The sequence below is a fragment of the Typha latifolia genome, chromosome 7 (genome assembly GCF_019914945.1).
Source record: "Typha latifolia isolate L0001 chromosome 7, TyphaL0001v2, whole genome shotgun sequence".
In the NCBI taxonomy this organism is placed as follows: Eukaryota; Viridiplantae; Streptophyta; class Magnoliopsida; order Poales; family Typhaceae; genus Typha; species Typha latifolia.
In genome coordinates this window covers 10,438,343-10,461,735 of record NC_133092.1, presented here as the reverse complement: position 1 = coordinate 10,461,735, position 23,393 = coordinate 10,438,343, and the positions used below count along the sequence as shown (strand labels likewise).

Below are 23,393 nucleotides of genomic sequence, written 5' to 3'. Positions count from 1 at the left end.
ACTGCTTGGCCTATTCCTACTACTACCACCAGATTTAGAGGATTTTTGGGGCTGACAGAATATTATTGACACTTCATCGCTGGATAGGGCAAGATCGCTACTCCTCTCACTTCTTTGTTGAAGAAGGACTCTTTTAGATGGACGAATGAAGCTACTCAGCCTTTGAAAAATTGAAAACAACGATGACGACGGCACCCGTTTTAGCTCTACTTGACTTCACCAAAGAGTTCATTGTGGAATGTGATGCATCGGGTGTTGGCATAGGAGTTGTACTAATGCAAGGAGGATGTCCTATTTCCTATCTTAGTAAGGCTTTATCTCAATAATCTCAGTAATTATCGACTTATGAGAGGGAGATATTGACAATTCTATATGCGGTGACAAAGTGGAGGCTTTATTTGATCGGTGGACGATTCATTATTCAAACCGATCAAAGGAGCCTTCGATACTTTATGGGATAGCGTATACACACTCCGGCACAATAGAGATGGGTCACAAAATTACTGAGGTATGATTATGAAATCCAATACAAGAAGGGAATGGAAAATAGAACGGCGGATGCACTATCGCACCAACCCGATACCGCCGAGCTTGCAGCCTATTCTTCTCCTACCTTTTCCTTCCTTGACAAGCTGAGGTATGCATGTACATCTGACCCAGATATTTTGAGATTATTGTAGGAAGTGATGGATGATCTGGCGCGCCATCCCGAGTTGGAGAATTGACGCGGTTTGTTGCTAGACCGTGGATGCATTCGAGTGCCCGCAAATGAAGGATTGTGACAGAAATTGTTGGAGCACTTCCACCAAACTCCAGAGGCTGGCCATGAGGGTGTCTTGAGAATTTATAGGAGGATATCTCAGAGTTGCACGTGGCCAGGATTGAGACGGGATGTGAGAAGTTTTTTCCATTCTTGCGAAGTCTGTCAAATGGCTAAAGTGACCACCTTGAAACTGGCCGGATTACAACAACCTTTACCTATACTGGACCGTGTTTGGGAGGACATTTCTATAGATTTCATAGAGGGTCTTTCGCTGATACGTGGTTATTCTGTTATCTTTGTAGTGGTTGATAGATTGAGCAAGTATGCACACTTTTCGGCATTATCACATCCGTTTTCAACCAAGTCAGTGGCTGAAATTTTTGTTAGAGATGTTGCTCAGTTACATGGCATGCTGCGCACGATTGTCTCGGATTATGATCGCGTATTTATGGGCGACTTTTAGATGGAGTTTTAAAGATTGCAGAGGACTCGATTGAAATTTAGTTCGGCCTACAATCCACAAACGGACGGCCAAACCGAGGTGGTCAATCGAGCCATTGAGCAGTATTTGAGGTGCTTTATGGGAGAGATGTCGAGGCGATGGTTGGAGTTCTAACCATGGGTAGAGTGGTCTTATAACATCGCCTACCATAGCAGCATTGGCATGACTCCATTTGAGGTGGTGTATGAACGCACGGCTCCGATGTTACGCGCTTATGATCCAGTGGCATCTGCAGACTGGATGGAGGTGGACTTAGCATTGATGGATAGAGACGCCACATTGAGGAGGTTGCATGCTCATCTTAAACTTGCTCAAAATCGCATGAAGCAAGATGATCGTAGCAATAGGGAGCAGGAGTTCGACATCGGTAGTTGGGTGTTTGTGAGGGTGCAACCGTATCGACAGGTGACCTTGCGTCCGATACGTAACCAAAAGTTAGCACATCGCTACTTTGGTCTGTTTCGCGTGTTGGAGCGTATTGGTCCGGTTGCATATCGTTTGGAGCTACCGGAGGGGTCGAGAGTGCATCCTGTCTTCCATGTTTCATTACTGAGGGAGCGCATTGGAGATAATGAGATTGTTGGATCGGTTCTACCGGAGCCATTGGAGGAGATAGAGATCGCAGAGCCAGTTCGAGTACTTGCTAGATGCTGCCGACGACATGATACCAGATTGGAGATGGAGATTCTAGTTGAGTGGCTTGGCAAGCTATCTGATAAGGCGACATGGGAGTTGGAGATTGATATCTTGGAGCGTGTTCCTGACTTTTCACCTTGAGGGCAAGGTGGGGGAAGCGTGGTGGGCTAATACACTTAATTATGATATTTTCTTATTGCATTTGATGTTAAAATAAAATTCCTGTAGGTCGCATTCGAACGCAAAAGGGGTTACATTTGAACGCCCTTGTGAACGCCTGCATCAGGTTCGCAAATACAGAGAATGCGTATTGTGCGTTCGAACACCTGTATCACATTCGCACATCCATAGATTGAGCTTTTTGAGTGCGTTCGAACGCAATCAGACGTATTCGAACGCGATCGACGAGAATCCTCTACAATTAGGGTTTCATATTGTTTTAGGACTTCTTGGCTAGCCTCTATAAATATGTGGATGGCAGCCAACTTCATTATGAAATTGGATTATTGATTTCTTGCCTCCTATCTTTTTCCCCAGACTTCTCCCTCCTCCCTCTTCATCATCCTTCAACCTCTACAGTTAGCAATGTTTCTTCTAACTTCTAATCTCCCTCGACTGTCGAGCCACTCCTCTTCTTTGGGATCTTGACCACTTAGTTCTTTTCGTCTACTTTCCTTAATCACTTCCACAATCCACCCTCATCTCCATTTCCATCCATAACCCTAACATCCACTCCACCCGTCACCACCACCATCACCCACGTTATTCTATATTTTCATCTCAGTTGTAGTGAAAATATGCAAAAGGACGAAAGTTGTAGATCAGAAAGTTATAGATCTAATCCAATTAGTTTCGTAATTTTATGACTACCGAAGAATATATGAAGAATATTTTTCCACAGTTGCGCGGACTGATTCCTATGATACATTCAGATCTTGAAGGAATCTTAGCGTAGCCTACCTTTGGTTCTAGATCTTAACAACCCGCGTGCAGCAAGGGTGTGACATGAACCGAACTCGCGGGCCAATGATCCACGAGACTAGCCTCAATCCCGACGTCACTTCGCTTGTGATGATAGACTATATTTTGGGATTCAAGCTTGGACCATCAATCTTGATTTCCTAAAATTCTTTATAGGAGACTCGCTAGATTGGACCTATCTAGAGAAGCAATTTTTCATGTACAATAGCATGCCCAACCACTAGAAGGTCAAACTAGCCTCATTCCACTTGGAGGGCATGCCAACTAGGTGGTACCAGTTGGCTGAGCGGAACTCAACCATTTGAGTCTTGGCTTTTAGGCCTAGTATGAGGACTTTTAGGCCATATTGACTTCGCTGACTCAGTCAACAATAGTTCAAGCTTACTGGGAGGAGTTCGAGTGGATATGCAACCGAGTCATTAACTAGTCTGACTTAGCCCTGAGGAATACCTTCATTAGTTGGCTCAGGCCTGATATTTAGGCTGAGGTTAAGGCTATGAGGCCCACTACTTTTGATGAGGCCTTCTCTTTAGTTGTTTTGATGGAGTCCAAGTTGGATCAGCTAACCTAGATATGCAAGGAGGAAAGAAGAAAGATGACCCAAGCCCACGACTCACTAGAGACGGCATCTGCCCCGACTCAGCTTGCACTGGCTCAGCCTAACCGATATATGATTTTGCGCCACTTTGTACCCAACGACTTGGAAGAGCGCTCAAGAAAATGCTTGTATTTTTACTGTGATGACTGGTTTACCCCAAATCATAAGTACAAGCGCTAGACAACCCATGTCATATTCCTAGGCCGACTCAAGGAAGACGAACCTGAATCCACTGATTGTCACGACAAATTGTATGAGTACAAGGACGTGAAAGACTAGTCACCTTAAGGACAAGGTGTCGAAAGCGTGGTTGATGCACTTGGCTAGCCTCTATAAATATGTGGATGACAACCAACTTCATTATGCTATTAGATTATTGATTTCTTGCCTTCTATTTTCTCTCTAGACTTCTCCCTCCTCCCTCTTCACCATTCTTCTACATCTACCGTTGGCAAAGTTTCTCCTCGCTTCTAATCTCCCTCGACTATTGAGCCACCCCTCTTCTTTGGGATCTTAACCACTTCATTCCCTTTGTGTACTTCCCTTAATCACTTCGACAATCCACCCTCATCTCCATAGCCATCCATAACCCTAACATCCACTCCACCCGTCACCACTACCATCACCGACATTACGTGTTTTCGTCCCTACTACAGTTTGAATCTACGAAGGACATAAATAAGAAAGTTGTAGATCAGGAAGTTATAGATCGAACCCAATTAGTTTCGTAATTTTCTGACTACCAAAAAATATCTGACAAATATTTTTCCATAGTTGTGCGGATTGATTCCTGTAATAAATTTAGATCTTGAAGAATTTTTCTGTAGCCGATCTTTTGGTTTCAGATCTTATCAAATTGGTATCAGAGCTTATGAGTGCCAGATTGTTATAGTCTGACCACATGGGTTAAGTCGAGTCAAGTTGAGTTGAATTTAGTTATTTACTTAGCTTTATCTTATTGTTTTGAATTTCAAATAAATCAGATATTTCGCATGTCGATCAGATCTGCTAGAGGTTTTTACTCCTATAAGTAGGAGTGAACATGTGTTGATAATAATCATGGAATGAATATGAGTTTAGCCAAATATTTCTTATCGTCTTTATCTTTTTCTTTAGCCGTTAGATTGATTTTATCTTTCTAGGAGTAGATCATAGTCGTAGAAGCATCCTAATCTTCCAAACCCTAGTAACCTTCCTCCACTAGCAGCCACCCTACCTTACAGTCATCCACGACCACCCTTGGCCATTCGCCACTCTCTGATGACAGCCGTAATGTTGGTTATTTACCATTTTACCATATCTGACCTTGCTCCACTATTTTAACCATAACTTTTCATTCAGATCTCCAATTGACTTCATTCATAATTCATTAGATTCGAGACTTCTGAAATTACTACTTTTCAAAATCTCAGGATCATCCTACAGATGAATCATTCCAAATCTGATTCGTAACGTATTGTAAATAAATTAGGATGTCAAAATACAACTTGGATTATACTAATGTATATTAATACATAAATTGTAAACACTCTTATGTAAACACTCTTAGTTGTCAAATGCAACTTGAGTTACACTATTCTATGCCAAAACATAGATTGTAAACAAACATAAACAAATTTAGCTATTGAATTGTATGTTAAAAAACATATTATCTTGTAAACAAACTAGGCTGTCAAAATATAGATTAAGTTACACTGATGTATATCAGAATACAGGTAGAATTACACTGGTGTGTATCAAAATTTTTATTATTTCAAATTATAGAACATTACAAAATGAACATTACAATATAATTTTTTAATAAACTTTAATCTTTTTATCTTGTCCTTACAACTGCCATTTGTGTTCTTTCTCTTTTTTGAGTCCTTAAGTCGACCTCTTTTGCGAACGAGACCCATTAAAAAGATAAAATATCTGCATAATAAAATCTAGCTAAGATATTATCCATGAATTAATATCTAATACCGGATTCTATAAATACTAAGAATAGAATCCAAAAATACTAGCATCGAATTTCAGAAATAATAATACACAATTTCGTAGATAAATTATCAAAGACCTATAGAGTTCCTTAGAATACAATTACAATGTTATATATATTTTAATTACATAGATAAACTAATAGAATCTATATAAATTAACAAAAGCCTGTATAATTCTATATTGCAAATCAACAAAACGTACAAAATTTTATAGGTCACAATGAAATAGAGAAACTAATAAAATCCATTGATAAGCTAGCAAAAAATTAAAATAAAAAGTGAGATCATATGTATTATATCACTTACATTGGGCTTAAAGGATTCAGCCAAGGATGAAGAAAATAATAGAGGTTGAGGATTCAGTCCAAGATTAGACATGGTTCTCAAGTAATGCAAGTCACCAAATGGAGGAAAGAACATAGAATTATTTCTCTAGCATTTTGGGTTAGAAAACGAAACACACAGTTAGGGCAAAAAGCATTAGAGCTATAAAGGAGATTGTTTATGCAAGAGAGAAGAGAAAAATTTAAAAGAAAGGTAAAAATGGTGAAGGATGCTAGGGTAAGAAGAAAAGAGGATGCAATTTGGGCAAAAGGGAGAAGATGAGTTGGGAGAAAAGAATTTATTTTCTAGAATCTTAACATTTGCTTTTCTTTTTTCTTACTTCTAATAGTTTTTTTTTTTTTTTCATTTCTTAAATGTGACTTGTCATCTTCTATCTTGTACATCCCAAAAAATTATGAGATCTCCCTACATTTAATGCTGGTAGATATTATCTTTTATAATAGAAATGTAATCTTGGTATTTAAAAAATATTGGGGAAATATGCAATGTTAAGTTAAAATGGGTAGAGATGCAAAGAGAAAAGTCATATTAATTTTTTATGCAAATTGCCCAGAGGAGTTTGATGAATTAAAATGCCTGGAGATCAAATCCTTATCTCTATTAAAAGAAGGGTGACAAATTCATAAATTTTGATCTGAACTTATAACCCGACATAAATTCGAAGGTTTTAAATGGATTTTAGTACAGTATAATTAGACTTAGGTTATAAATAGATTGACCAATCTAACCTTAGATAGTATTTTATGCCTATTACCTCAACTTGTTTAACCACTTTATAATAAGATAAATTATTTATAGCACTATAATTTATGACAAGATAATTCAATTATGACCCGAATAAATCGTTTATCATCTGAATAATATGTTGTAACTTGTTTATAATATGAATAATTTATTTAAAATTTGAATAAGCTCATTTATAACTTGAATAATTTATATAAATATCTAACTCGAGAACCCATACAAACATATTATTGTTTATAATTAATATTTTAAATTATTTAATAAATAGTCATGCTCATATTGATTTACACTTGACCCTACCTCGTCTAACCAAAACATCACATGATCAGTCCAATAATCACTTATTCAATTTATATTTTCAAAATTTAATTCTTAATCAATTTTCTAAACTTAATAGGATTTTATTTTTCTAAATAAATATGGATTTGTATTTGGACTTTTTCTTGGGCTAGAAATCCAATAAGGACTGAAAATATGACAATAGAATCCAATCAAAACTACATAGCTAGGGATAAATAATTAAAACAAACTCCCCTTAGTTGAAGTAATCCAAGAGATCACTTTTTCTCATCTAAATAGCTCTTAGTTTCACATGGAGAGCAAAATCACATGAGATTTCTTAAAAAACAGAGTTCCCTTTTCTAACATAAGAAATAATAAGCATACCATCATGAAAATCATATATATTATACAAATTAAATAATGTGTTCACATATGTGAGGTGAAAGGGAACGTCTACACCTAATGTGACATTTTATGCCACATTCATGAAAAGTAGGAATAGAAGATTTTCTATAAACATTTTCACAATCATAGCATGCATTAGATCATAGTCATATATGGGTCACAAAACAAGGAGTAGAAATAAGATAACCTTTGTTTCTCGATGTATATTATATATCTCAGAGATGTTTTCGATGTAGCCATATTTTTCCTTTTTCCACAAATTTTTTTTCGAGATCTAAGTGATCTCTTTCTCTGCTTAGAATTTTGTTTTCTAGCCAAAGAAGTGGAAGTAGATATATCACTTTGATATTTCAATCATTTCTCTTTCTTTGCATTCTCTTTCGATTGTTCTACAATAGACTTGTGGAGAATTTGAGATTGATTAGCTTTTGATAAATCAAATTCTATCCCTTTAACGTTCTCTCATCTAGATTTTATCATGTTGGAAACCTTTTCGGAAGCTAAATTATAAGAGAGATAAAGAATTTTTTAAATCTTGTTAAAGCTTCTCTTTTCCTTCTTTAAGTTGCTCTGTTTCATCAACTTGGCTAGTCGATCCTTCAATCTCGTTTTCCCTTATCTTTCCTACAAGTTGTAGGTTTGCCTTTTGTAATTTGTAGGACCCTTTTAAGTGCATATCATGAAGGAGACCAAGAGGAGGTGAGCTCTCATTGGTTGCTTGCAGCGTAATGATAAGGCTGCATACTTCTTCACTTTCAAATTCTCTAACAAGGAAACACGATCTGTGTTTTGTAACATATGTATCATATTCTTCATATGCAATCTTCTCTCTTGGGTTTTCTCTTGTCAATTTGTGTATATCTATTGAAAATTTTGAAATTTGTATGACATTTGACATTTCTAGATCAAGTTTGGAGCTTCTTACTTACTTTTCAAAAACTTGATTTGGCTTGTCCAGAGTTGTAGACAGAATTCAAAGTAGATTAAGTGGATGACCTGCAGAAATGCTATCAATTGGAGGTCATCCAACGCTAGTAAACTTTGTCTTTTCGTTTGATCCCTAATACTATTTTTTAGTGTTTCCGGATGCTTGAAAAAAAACTTTGAATAGACCAACTCTTTTGTTACGGATTAGATTTGAACTGATTCGGACATAAGAAAATAATAAAAATTTAGGTGGTGGTAGCCTCACAAGATAGGGTTCTAATAGTTCTAGTTTTATACAATTGGATCCTAGATGAAAAGATATAATTAAAAATGTAGAGCAATGTCAAAAGGGGCAGAACAGTAAATATCCGATGTTGTGGCCAAGGGTGGTGATGGATGGCTGTGTAGTAGGGTGGCTGTTGGAGGAAAGTGGTGGCTAGAGTTTGGATGCTTGGAAGCATTCTACGGTTATAATATACTCCTATGAAGATAAAAAGATATAACGATTATAATAAGAATGGTAAATGTGATAATAAGAAAATAACTAAACTTAATTAATTATTAATGTTTAGATATTTGGATGCATGAATAAAACCTAGCCTCCCTCTATATATGAAAGTCGGGTACAGTGAGTCATACTCGAATTTATTCATAAATATTTATACGACTCAAATTAGGACTTGTCTTAGAAGATTATATGACTTAATTGAACTTACCTTAGTAGCTTATATAACTTAATTAAACTTATCTTAGTAGCTTATATGACTAAACTATATTTGCTTTAAGGACTTACATAAGCATAAATTAATTGAAAAATAAATAGGCTTGATCCATGGAGCCCAATGTTCTCATGATATGATCTGATCTGACCCAGTTCGGATAATCTTTGAGATGATTCTTCTTATGTTAATAAAAATAAAAGGGTAAATTATAGTCTATTCCCTCTGTGGTTTGATCTATTTTAACTTATCCATATATTTTAAATTTAAGCACTTTGACTTGGTAGGAGGAACTCGAGGTTTAAGGCTTAAAATATGAAAGATCGATCGAATGCGAGCCTCCTCAGGTAAATCCAATTGATACATCACGGGTCCAACTCACTCGATCACCTAATATGGTCCAAAAAATTTAGGGGCTAATTTTTTATTGAGAATAATTCTAGCTGAGCTTTGCTAATATGGTTATTGATACATCCTAAGGAGCTGATAGCAAAACTTAACAGCCATATGAGAGATTTCTGGTGGAGATTTAATGATGGATGGAAGCATATCTATCTCAAAAATTGGAATGTTGTTTGTAAATTGAAGGAAGCCAGTGGTCTTGGCATACGGCGGCCGGAGCTGGTGAACCAAGCTCTTATCATGAAACTGGCAAGGAGGCTAATCAAGCACCCCAATTCGGACTGGGCTATTCTCTTGAAAGAGAAATACTATTGTAATCATTCCTTTTGGAATGCACGGCCAAAGAAGCAAGCCTCTTGGACGTGGAGTTCCATACTCAAGGTGACAGAATCGCTGTGGAAATGTGTGCTGTGGCAAGTGGGTAATGGACAATCCATAGACATCAATATTGACCCATGGACCCCCTTTGACCTGTCGGACTTGGAGCTCCCCCTGTCTATCACCAAAGTGAAGGACCTTAATGCCGCCAAAGTTCTAGTACCGCTCCCCACCAGTGTGGCTCAAGCGGTCAAGAGCATCTTCATCAGCCCCGTAAGTGTTCTGTGACAGATAGGCTTGTATGGACCCATACCTCATCGAGAGAGTTCTCCCTGAAGACTGCCTTCAACGCCCTATCAGGTGGCGATTGGACGAGCTCGCCTCCTCCAAGCGAACCCAGGCGTCAGCTTTGGAAAACAATCTAAGTGTTGCAATCCCGGTAGGATATGAAGTGGTTAGGCGCCTCCCCCACGTGGATGCCTACTGTCCAGTCTGCCATGCAGCTCTAGAGAGTGTGAATCATCTACTGTTGGGGTGCAACTTCACGACGGTGGTTTGGTTTGCTAGTGTGCTAGGGCTCCGAGCTAGTAGTGCATCGGACCGAGTGGACAAATGGATCTCCTTCATGGCCCCTAAGCTGTCCTCTGATATGCTTGCATACTCTTTTAGGATAATGTGGGAGATTTGGAAAGCTCGGAACGATCTGGTACATATAAACATCATGTGCTCGCCCAGCTCCGTGCTTGAGAAAGCGAAAAGAGATGAAGCTTAGCCCAAACACCAGCAAAATGAAGCTGAGATTGTTACACCCCGCTAGATGGTGCAGGAGAAGCCTAGCAGTGGCAACCTTGTGTGTTGGGTAGATGCCTCCTAGAGGGGTAACTGCTCGGGAGGTATCGACATCTTTATCAGCAAATACCCGGATCAATTTTGTGAAGCAAAAAGCACCTACCTCGATCACTGTCCGAGTATCTTAACTGGTGAAACTCTAGCTCTGTTAGAAGGTCTGAGGATGCTGGCTGGATTGCTTCGGGAAGGAAAGGGATGGGTTTTTAGTTATTCTCTTAGCGTGGTTAAGGCTGTTAATGGGTGGGTAGATCGGGTAGACTGGTCTATCAACCCTTTGGTGCTTGAATGCAAAAGGTGAATTTCTAATTGCCCTAATGTTAGGGTCTGTTTCACGAACCGGGTTAACAATGGGATGGCTCATAGGTTAGCCAGTCTATAGCTTCTCAAGTTTGTTACTCTAAAGTTTGGACTGATCCATCAATAGATCTTAATGCACCAAGTGATTTAGAATAAATATTAAAAGTCTATGGACATTCATAAAAAAATATATCCAAATATCATAAAATCTGTAATACCCATTAGTATTTTAGAGGAAAACATAAAACCATAACCAACTACAAGTCATGAGAGAAGAAAGACAATCTTAAACGGAACAAGGAGCATAAAAGACTAGTTTTTTGGTGTCATGCGTTTCAATATGCAACATCTGTAGTGTTAAATAGAAAACCAATTCAGACAAAAGACTATCGTCTTTCCCCTTTTCTCGTCATTACAGGTTGAGACTTGTGTTTTGATAATATTAGGTAGGGATAGTTTATAGGATCCCCAAACTAGAAACTAATTTTGATATTGCACTTTATATATGTCGCTGCAGTATTTCTACATAATTCATAAAGCCCAGCATAACTCACAGAAATCTTCCTAAATTCCAAGGACCAAAGGAATGTCTGAATCAATCTCTGAAAGAAGCATTCAGAATACAATATATATATAGTTTAACCTTAATTTAGTTACTTGATAAGCATGTACAGTTCCATACTTGGAAGTTCGTTGTGCAATATTTATTTAAAAAACCCAACACCCCCTCACGGATGGATTGTTCTTACGATTGCTTACATAGGTGCCAATTGCATCAAGATACATTCCGGATCGTCCATGAAAGCCAATAATTTTACCATTTACAGCAGGCAGATAAAATGGAACTCCTCTTTCTAAGCCATATGGTCCATAAGTGCTAAGATTGCTGACAAAACTAAGTGATCTTATGACTAAGTAACCATCGTAATTACCGTAGTGGCCTTCTATGGATGTAAAATATTCATTTGGCATGAGATTAATCTGCATGAGAGAAAGATAGAAATGAGATAGATTTGTTACGTACATTCGTTGATTATAAAGCTACATTATGCATAACTCATGAGTATCATGTTTTCAATCGATACCGGAGCGATAGGAGATTAGAAGAGTTAACACAAATGAGCGGTTGGATAATCACAAACCCCTCAATGGAATCCACCATGTTGAAGTCCAGCACACTATTTTTTCACTCGAAATCCACCAAGAGAATAGGAGCAAAACAAGAAGAAATCTTTTCTGCAAAATATTTATTTGATAACCCAAAATAAGCTGCTTGTATTGTGTACATGTATGACTTCATGGGAACAACTACTAAAATGCATGCATTAGTTTCCCACTTCCATGCATGCATGACTTCCTAGACTTTTCTATCGATGCTCCAAGGCAGGAATCCAATGAAGAGGGTGATGGATACTATTCAAAAAAAAAGAAAAAAAAAAGAGGGTGATGGATTGAATAAGATTTATATATTGTTTATTAATTACAATGGATCATGCTCAAATTAATAAAGATATCCTACTTTTTTTTTCTTTTAGAAAGTCTCAGATATCCTATTTGAATCATGAAGAGCTTTTAGATGGATGGATGGATATTCGAGACTAGGAACCGGCTATATATTTATAGTGTGACGAATACGTGTCCGAGCCTATCAAGGAATGTTATTCTCATCCCAATCTAAACCAAGATATAAAACCTTTATCATTAATTGTTTATCCCTCCTCTGATATTTCATACTCGCTCCCGGAGAGCATGTGACATGATGCAATGTTATCTTGAGGCTTTGTGCAAGCATATGATGCGATACTATCTTGAGGTTTAATATGAGCATATATGATACTCGACATTCCTTTTTAAAGTTGATAAATGAGAATCATTTTCTATCATTAAGAGTATATTTTATAGGTGCAATATTAATTGAGCATGTCATATTTTGTTTCATTGCATTACATAATTTTTAAGTCTATTGCAAAATATACTTGTAGGGCTTTATGATCAATTTATACTTGCAGGGCTCTATGCAACATGCTTGTAATTTTTTCTTTCTTGATTGCATACTTTGTCATTTTATGATAAAAAGGGGAAGAGAGTTTAATGGGGAGAGTTTGGTCTACTGTCTGTCTGTTATTTGCAAAGAACATGAGCATGTCAACTTTGATATCTTTTGATGTAGTACTTGTGGTGATTACGTTATCTTTGACATGGATGCGTTCCTTTGACATGAGTAGCAAGCTATATGTATACTTGATATGCATATTTATTCTTTCATATCACACCTTTTCTCACATGGTATATTATCATTTGAGTTTACAGGCTTATTCAAATCTCATTCACTTGTAATATACTTTGTTAGAAAGTTGTGCTGAGTTTGTTTATACATGGTATTTTAGATGAAATTTATTTTATCATAAATTACTAAAGGAGGAGATTGAAAGTTTTTTTATGTAATTGAAAATGTGTTTGAAAATATTCTAAATGTGTAACTATGTCTAGAATTTTTGTACACAAGTGTTATAAAGAGTGATGAAGAAAATCAAAATAAAAGATAAAGAAATTGAAGCGCAAAATAAGTTTTCAGAAATTGATCTGAGCAAGAAAAGGAGTTTGAAATTTTGTTTGAACATAATTTCTCGTGTTCTTGAAGATAGATTTTTTTTTTTTGAATAGACATTTGAAGTTTGGTTTGAACAATCTACAAATGCAAGTATGGATTAAGAATAATTAATGAATAGTAATTGATAAATAGTACCGTGTTTGAACAGTGAAAAATGCATTCAAGTGCACTTACAAAAAAAATTACTTTTCTAGTGACTAACTTTCAAGGCCATTAGGACTCTATTTGGAAGATGTATTGAAGGAGATTTTTTTTTTCCTAACCATATTGAGTTGTTTTGTTATTTCATCTATTATCTTTTAGAAGTTATTGAAGATCACCTAAAGGCTTCGGACAAGAAGTGCTAAATCATTTCTTACTTATCATGTCTACATAAAAAAAAATGCCTCTCAAGGGCCACCGAGTGAGGAAGGGATCGATAGGAGGTTTATAAATCAATAATGTAACTACTATAGTTATTAGTAGTTGGTTTCGACTTGTATTTATATCAAGTTTTTTACTCAGGTTTCATGTTTTTCCATATAAAAACATATTTGTGATTATCTAATCATGCTTTATTTTTCATATTTATTATATTGATAGCGTGTGGTAGATTGATCTCTTGGGATGTATATAATTTTTTAATATCTATGCTTTATATATTTTTGTTCTATGCTTCAGGTCATTAGTCCTCAGAGAGACAATAAGATAAACTGTAATTCACTATTCTATTTGGAGATTAGACACTTGATGATCCATTGATTATGATTATGAGGGCGGGTTATATTTAGACCGCTACTTGATGATGCAAGGATATGACATCTTTTCAAGCCAAGGGCTTGTAATTTTGACAGGGTGCTCTTAATCTGGTAGATATTATAAGACATACAGCATCGGTAGGCAAGTATTGACAAAAATACCTCTAATTGCTTATCCATCCTTTGATATTTGAAACTTTCGGAGAGCATTTGACATGATGCAATGTTATCTTGAATTTCTATGTGAGCATATGATGCGATATTATGTTAATTAAGGTTTCATATTAGCATATATGATAATTGATATGTGTAACGTGTAATTTCAAGGTGAGCATTTCAGTACCATAATTTAACTAGAAGGATATAGACTTTTGAATACTTATATATAAACATAAAAGACTAGTTTTTAATATGCTAAAGAAAGACCAGGAGATAGTGCATAGAGCCCCGTAGATAGAGCATCGAGAGTGTGGAGGTGGGCGGTGCAAGATGAATGCAAAAATATTGGTAGACACTAAAAGATTTATAGAGAGCCGATAGAAGACAACAGTAAAATATAATAAGAGAGCTTCTCGTCATCTATTGTGTATGAGTTTTATTTTTGTTAATTTATTTAAATAGGTGAATTTTTCAAATGAATCTAATTGAGATGTTTTAGAGTCTCTATATTACTTATCGTTCTATAGTGGATTTGTTATTGCCCCATAATTATTTCTTATTAGAAAGGTTTTTATATGTATATTTTTGAGTTTGAGTCTATTATGACTAATTTATTGTATTTTAGTTTTAACAAGATTGAATTACACAAAGTTTGACACACACACATCATTCTATAGAGGGTGCTATTAATTTCGCTCGTTGTTTATGAACAATTTATGTGCAACTCAAAATTTTATTCAAAATCGACTCACTTATTTGACAAAATTTAAGCTTGAAATAAAAAAAACGAGTCAAACCAAAACTTAGCAAGCTCATGATTGATTCCATATAGCTCCAATATATATATATATATATATATATATATATATATATATATATATATATATATTATATCTCGAATTCATTTAAACCCAAACATGAGCTAGAATTTTAGTTTGATAAATTTAATTCCAAGTCAAATACGAGCAAGACTCAGCATAGTCCTACCATCGTTTCTAGAGAGATTGTTTCCATGGGCGAACACTCTGCAAGACTGCAATTTAGTTGCATCTCCTTCTCCAGAGTCTGTCTAGATTCTATGTCCTTCTCCAGAGTCTACCTAGATTCTATGTAACGGACTGGTCTAAGATGGTTTAGGAACCAGGCTTCGTTTCAAACAGATATATATATATATCAAGCTTAATTCCAAGTTAATGCGATAGGAACGAAGCAATAAATTCGTAGGAGTCTGGATATAATTTGCAGTTGTTACCTCAGTTAGATCACCTCCTGTCCCTCCAAAAGAATCACTCCACTCACGGTGCCCATTACGGTCATAGAAGACCATGATAGCATCAATGGCGGAGCCATGGCGAATACGTACCTTGATAATACGTTCAACTCCATCCACGTTTATATCCCTCGCGGCACCCCCCATTCCACCGCAAGGCCCCATCTTGATGACTGTTTTCGCCTGTACTTCGACAAGGAAAACAAAAAAGTGGTGAGTAGCTTATGTATACGATCGAAGGTTTGCGCAACAAATGTTTGCGCAACAAATGTTTGCGTTAATGTCTCTGAGGGCAAGACTCACCATTCACAGCTATGTCAGTGGTGATATCTCAGGCCCCTTTCTCCGTAGCCAGAGATGGACGAATGATTGGCTTATATAATGCAATTTACATTATTTTATTTTATTTTTTTGGGTCGGAGGTGAGGGGTATTTGCATGTATACCACTCAAAAATTCTTATTTTACTAATATACCACTACAGTAATATTATGATCTAGTGAAACTTTTGTGACTGCTGCTAATAAAAATGCTAGTTATATATTATTAGAACAACATTCGTAGCTTAATGCTGCAAAAGATGAAATTTTATGCTAAGATTTATAGTATGCCCAAGAATGTGGAAGCAATATAGGAATACACATTACCATGAAGATCACTGAGTAGCATGGCAAAAAGCATCTCAGTCTAGGATTCTATCAGCTTATGTACTTAATTCTTTTCGAGATATGTGATGCTGTTCATTCCTCAATTATTGATTTAAGGAATTGTTCATGCCCTACCTTCTATAATTAATTTGCTCATTCTTTTGAGATGAAATCTTCCATTTTCTGTTCAGAGTTTATCATATATTCAGAAAATCGTCAATGCAGCATAATTTATTTACTATGCCTTGCGTTTTGAATTTTTAATCAGGCTTTACGCATAAAATACCATTATTATCAGTTCAGATTTACTAGTTAACTGCAAAAAGACTAGCAAGCCCCCAAGAGAACATCTCATTCAATTTTCTTTTCAAAGGATTCCTTTTGAACTGATCAAATGCTTATGAAACAGCAGAACAACCACCAAGTTGGGTTTCGGATTGCATGCTTTAGCATCTTGTCCAGCATTTACAATTCTACTTTATCTAATTGAACTTATTCCTGACAGGGAATGATTTAGTGGAGAATTTATCAAAGTAGACTGGACACCTGAAACAATGCTCTGAAATTTTGGTACAATGAATTGCTTCAGTTTGAATAAATGGATGACCTCACTTATTTTGCTCCTTTGTCTTTGTAAGAAAACAGAGTTAAAGTGAGAATGTTTTGAATGCCAGTTTTGTTGAAAGTTGGTGTGCTGAATGTCTGAGAGGATGTGTGGCTGCTCATTAGATGTTTACTTGGCTAGCTCCTCCACTTCCAGAACTTGTCTACTTCTCCAGTATATCAAACTTGCAAGAATAAAGCTTTTTTCCACTTGTAGATTCATCAGTCAATTCTAACAAGAATTCCTTTTCCTTCATAGCACTAACTTTCACATGAGCTGGCATGCCACCCATAAACGGATAGAAAATCTGAAGTTTTGAATCGGTGTATAGAGTTGAATCTCCAATGTTTTTTTGGGGGATCGACTAGGTAGATGGCTCTCTTTTCTATCATGGGTTGAGTAGTCCTACAATACAACCTACCAATTGTCTATGTGGTCATGACAATCTTTTAAGGCGACTGAAATTCCACTCCACTGCTGCTCAAAACAGAATTAAACAATTATATTATTGGCTACACTAAGATCGGTCATTTGTAGTAGATAATTGCGTTTATATTTGGTTGCAACCTATCGCCAAAGTTCAGCTAGGACTACTGCCTGTCGCCTCACCTTGCCCGTTGAGTCCAAGGTGTATTCGGGTTTTATCCTATTTCTATCCTCTCGCCATGTTTAGCCGCCACCGATGATCAATAACTTTGGCTACGTTTGGTTTGAGTCTAAGCCTCAACATGACTAGCTTGTCCCATGTTTTAGCAATGGTTTAAGTAATTTAAACTAGACTAAGAAAATATAGTGTTTGATTATGAACTTGGCATAAAAATAATATAATTATTACTTTTAATGTAATATGAAAGTAAAAAGGTATTGGTTTTGGAGGAAAATAGATGATAATGCTTACTTAATGGACAAAATATTAAATACAGTGTTCATTGCAGACCTAAAGTGCCATTGGACTTGTGAGCTTGCACAGTTGTAAGTTCGCAAGCAACCATAGATATATTAGTTGATTTTTTTTTAAGCTATCAAATATCACAAGTATAGAGTGCGGCCTTACTAGTTTTTAAGCGTGCACGTGCTATTTGATGTGAGGACTTACAAGTTTTTCTTGTTGGTTTTTTTCTTTTCCTTTTTAACTAAAGAATGTGTTCTTGTGGGCTTTTAAGCCTACACGTGCCACTGTAAAATGGGTTTGTGTGCCTGTAAACACATAAGAGAGCTTATTAGTATTGTTTGGCGGTGAAAGTAGAGCTCTTTCCAGAAAATATTAAAAACCCACTTCTAAAGTTCCATAGTGAGAAGGAGGAGAGAGAAAATTGACAAGATAAAAAAATAAACATTAGTAATTTTAGGGGTAAATTTGAAATCCTTTTGAATTCGAACTTAGAATTTTTTTTCTTTCTCCTTTGTTGGAGAGTAAACTTAATTGGAAATAAAATAGTGTTTAATTACTATAACAACTAGGGTCTTTGACTAAGTTCAGGGACTAGCCATAAAACTCAAACCAAACACCAACCACATTTTGTTTTACCTTCTCTGCTAATTGGTTCAATTGAGAAGATACCCTTCTGCATCCTGTCATGGTGGCATATCCATCACAATTGTCACTTGATCATAAAAGGCGTGATTGAGTGAGTTGGCATATGTGTTGATGCTGCAACTTGGATGGCCGAATATGAATTTATGAAGCAATTTCAAGTATTTTAACTTTGATGACAAAGTGAATGAAAGCATGGTCGAATGATGCATCATTTCTAAAAGGTTGCTTGATTTATATTTAGCAATTTGTTGCATTGTCAATTTGAGCTTAGCCATGTTAAGTCAGTGGACCCTATTGCTGTTTTGCTTTGCTATGTTGGATTGAGTCCTATGCTTGTTTAGGCTTCTAGATCTTCTTATCTTTAGCTTCTTTATATATAGTTGTAAAGAGCACATATTGACATAGAATAATATTATTATTTTCTCTCTCACTCTCTCTCTCTCTCTCAACCCTTCCTCATTTTGGTGGCAACTATGGGGCAAACCCTAGGCGTCTCCTCCCTCCCTTGCATTGTCAGCTTACCTCAACAACCAATGACCCTCCTATGTTAGAGGTATATCGGTGCCAAATCCCAACATCTCTTTAATTGCATTTTTTTATTACCTATGAAGCACTTAATCATTGTTCTTATGTAAATTTTTCCCTAACAAAATATGTTGGTCGGTTAACTGACATCACACCAAGCTAATGAATTTCTCATGGATGTTTCCTTTTTTATGGTACCCTCTATTACGGTATATGCATATATAACAGCCTTTTACTGCTCTTACAATTAACAAATCCATCATTTCGGTCTCCAAGGTACTTTTGATGAAGAGAGGCATTGCAAAAGACTTTTAAAAGTCATTGAGTTTGAATAGTTCATTGCCATTAAAATATATATGTACTAGCATGGGACCTCACCAACATGTGATCCCTAACTTAAACTTATCAAGTTTATATCCAAGCAATAATAATTTACCAAGATTTATATGCATATATAACATCCTTTTACTGCTCTTAAAATTAGGGGTATAATAATTTCCTACAACCACATATATATATATATATATATATATATATTTAAAGTATTCATAATTGTAATTTCATGGCACACAAATTGATTGCAGCTTGAGTGGCATATGCATATATAACAGCCTTTAACTACTTGTCCAATTAACAACTCCATCTTTCTGGTCTCCTAGGTATTTTATACGAATAAAGACATTGCCGAAGACTTCTAAAAGTCATTGACTTTGAATAGTTCATTGCCATTAAGATATATAGGTACTAGCAGGGAACCCCACCAACATATTATCCATAACTTAAATTTATCAAGTTATATCTAAGCTAGAATAATTTCACCCAAATCTATGTCAACCCAACCCCAAGATTAGAGGAGAGTGGATTCTCTAAATCCTTGAGTGTATAATAATTACGTATTCATAACCGTAATTTCATGGCATGTTATAACTGGATGTATTTTAATTGTTAGCAGAATTCCTAAAATTTGTTGGTAGTTGGTTTGGTTGTTGAAATTCCTATTCTGTAATTGGAGTCTGACAGACTTGTGGATTAATCTCTTTTGAGGTTAATTCTGTTTTAAGTTTCAATGAAACGAGGGCTAGGGCTTGTTTGTAAAAAAACCTATAATTTCATAGCATGCGGATTGGTTGTAGCGTGAGCTGCATATGCATATATATAACAGACTTAAACTATTCGTCCAATTAACAAATCTATCTTTCCAATCTCCAAGGTATTCTAGACGAAGAGAAGTGTTGCTGAAGAATTTTATAAGTCATTGACTTTGAATAGTTTATTGCCATTAAGATATATAGGTACTGGCAGGGAACGCCACCAGCATGTCATCCCTGAACTTAAACTTATCAAGTTCATATCCAAGCCAGAATAATTAAGCCCATATTTATATCAACCCAACCCCAAGATTGGAGGATAGTGGATTCTCTAATTTCTTAGGTGTATAATAATTTCTTACAACCATATATATATATGTCCAGTTAAAGAATTCATAACCATAATTCATGGCACATAGATTGGTTGTAGCTTGAGCGGCATATGCAAATATAATATCTTTTGACTACTCTTCCAATCAACAAATCTATCTTTCCGATCTTTAAGGTATTTTAGATTAAGAGAGGTGTTGCTGAAGACTTTTAAAAATCATTTACTTTGAATAGTTCATTGCCATTAAGATATTCAAGTCAGAATAATTTCGCTCAGATTTTATATCAACCCAACCCCAAGATTGGAGGAGAGTGAATTCTCTAAATCCTCGGGTGTATAATAATTTCCTACAACAATGTATGCATGTCTAGTTAAAGTATTCATAACTGTAATTTTTTGGCACGCGGATTGGTTATAGCCTAAGTGGCATATGCATATATAAAAGCCTTTAATTACTCGTCCAATTAACAAATCTATCTTTCCGGTATCCAAGGTATTTTAGATGAAGAGAGGCATCGACAAAGACTTTTAAAAGTCATTGACTTTGAATAATTCATTGCCATTAAGATATATAAGTACTAGTAGGGGACCCCACCAATATGTCATCCCTAACTTAAACTTATCAAGTTCATACCCAAGCGTGAATAATTTCGCCCAGATTTATATCGACCTAACCGTAAGATTAGTGGAGAGTATATTCTCTAAATCCTTGGGTCTATACTAATTTCCTACAGCCATGCATATATTTCTAGCTAAAGTATCCATAATTGTAATAATGTTATTCGGACTTCACCGAGTCATCTCGAGCATGGATACATCTTATGGGAGTCGTTTCTTATTGTGCTAGTTATTTATTTCATAAAAATAAGGATTTTAAATGCCACGTTCGAACGCGGGAGGGGGGTGCATTCGAACGCCCTTGTGAACGCCTGTAGGCATTCACATCGATAGAGAATGTAATTTCTGCATTCTAACGCGTATACTACGTTTGAACACCCGCGTGAGAATGCATGCATACGTTTGCATCGACAGATAATACAATTTGTGCGTTCGAACACGCAGACCCCATTCGAACGCCCGCATGCGAATGCTTGCATACGTTCGCGTCGGTAAAAAATGTAAAATATGCATTTGAACATGCTTGACCCTGTTCGAACGCGATTGGCGAGAATTCACTATTTTTAGAGTTAATAATTATTATTTTTAGCTTATTTAGTTAGCCTCTTAAGGTGTGGATGACAACAAAAAAGATTAGGATGAATGAATATTGAGTTCTATCCTCTCTTTTATCTCTCTACCTTAATCTCCCTCCCTCTTCATTCAAACCTTAGCCATGTGCCATCTTGACGTCGGTGATCTTCTAACCTCCCTCGTATGTTGAGTCATCCCTCCTCCTTGAGATCTCAGCCCATTCTCCCCCTTCATCCTTATCTCCTAAACTCCACAAACCATCCACCCTCATCTTCAATATCATCTCTAACCTTATCATCACCATCACTTTTTCTTATTTTCGCCCCAATTGTATTCAAAATCTACGAAGGGCGTAAATACTAGAAACATAGATCAGGAAGTTATGAATTGACCACCCCTAGTTTTGTAATATTCCGATTATGATAGAATATCTGGTAAATATTTTCCCTCAGCTGCGTGGGCTACTTTCCTACATCCGATCCAGATCTGGAAGAGGACGTCGGACCATAACACGTGATTCCATGGGATGTGGATTGGTTGTAGCTTGAGCAGCATATGCATATATAGAAGCCTTTAACTTTTCATTCAATTAACAAATTAATCTTTCCAGTCTCCAAGGTATTTTAGATGAAGAGAGGTGTCGCTGGAGACTTTTAGAAGTCATTGACTTTGAATAGTTCATTAGCATTAAGATATATAGTTACTGGCAGGAGATCCCACCAACATGTCATCCATAACTTAAATTTATCAAGTTCATATCCAAGCCAAAATAATTTTACCTAGATTTATATCAACCCAACCTCAAGATTGCACGAGAGTGGATCCTCCAAATCCTCAGGTGTATAATAATTTTTTACAACATGTATATATGTCTAGTTAAAGTATTCATAATCATAATTTTATGACATGCAGATTGGTTATAGTCTGAGCGGCATATGCATATATAACAGCCTTCTACTACTCGTCCAATTAACAAATCTATCTTTTTGGTTTCCAAGGTATTTTAGACAAAGAGATGCATAGTAGAAGACTTTTAGATGTCATTCACTTTGAATAGTTCATTGCCAGTATGATATATAGGTACTGGCATGGGACCCCATCAACATGTCATCCCTAACTTAAACTTATCAAATTCATATCCAAGCAAGAATAATTTTGCCTAGATTTCTATCAACCCAACCCCAAGATTGGAGTAGAGTGGATTTTCTAATTATATTAATTTCCTACAACCATGTATATATGTCTAGTTAAAATATTTATAACCCTAATTCCATGGGACGCAGATTAGTTGTAGCCTAATCAGCATATGCATATATAACAACTTTTAACTTCTTGTCCAATTTACAAATCTATCTTTCCAATCTCCAAGATATTTTAGACGAAGAGAGGCATCGTCGGAGACTTTTAAAAGTTATCGACTTTGAGTAATTCATTGCCATTAAGATATATAAGTATTGTAGGGGATCCCACCAACATATCATCCCTAACTTAAACTTATCAAGTTCATATCCAGGCCAGAATAATTTTGCTCAGTTTTATATCAACCCAACCCCTAAATTAGAGAAGAGTGGATCCTCTAAATTCTTGGGTGTATAATAATTTTCTACAACCATGTATATATGTCGAGTTAAAGTATTCATATTCATAATTTTATGGCACACAGATTGAGTGTAGCCTTAGCGGCATATGGATATATAACAATCTTTAACTACTTGTCTAATTAATAACTCCATCTTTCGGGTCTCCAAGGATTTTAGATGAAGTGAGGCTTTGCTAAGGACCTTTAAAAGTCATTGACTTGAATATTTCTCTGGCGGTAGAATAGGGTATTAGTAAGGATGACAAGTTGAACTACCTTAGTGCCTTTGAATATGTGATCCAAGCCTATATCTATCTATATATACATGTTCGATCAAATTGCATCATTCATATATCCCACGCCAC

At 36.1% G+C, this 23,393-nt stretch overlaps 1 protein-coding gene across 1 annotated transcript; it reads left to right on the top strand.

Annotated features, from left to right (window-relative positions):
- The first annotated feature begins 9,391 nt into the window (after positions 1–9,391).
- Positions 9,392–9,892, top strand: LOC140792829 (uncharacterized mitochondrial protein AtMg00310-like). The gene has a single exon (XM_073144048.1). It carries the CDS (start codon positions 9,392–9,394, stop codon positions 9,890–9,892), a length of 501 nt encoding a protein of 166 aa, XP_073000149.1.
- Positions 9,893–23,393: the final 13,501 nt, after the last annotated feature.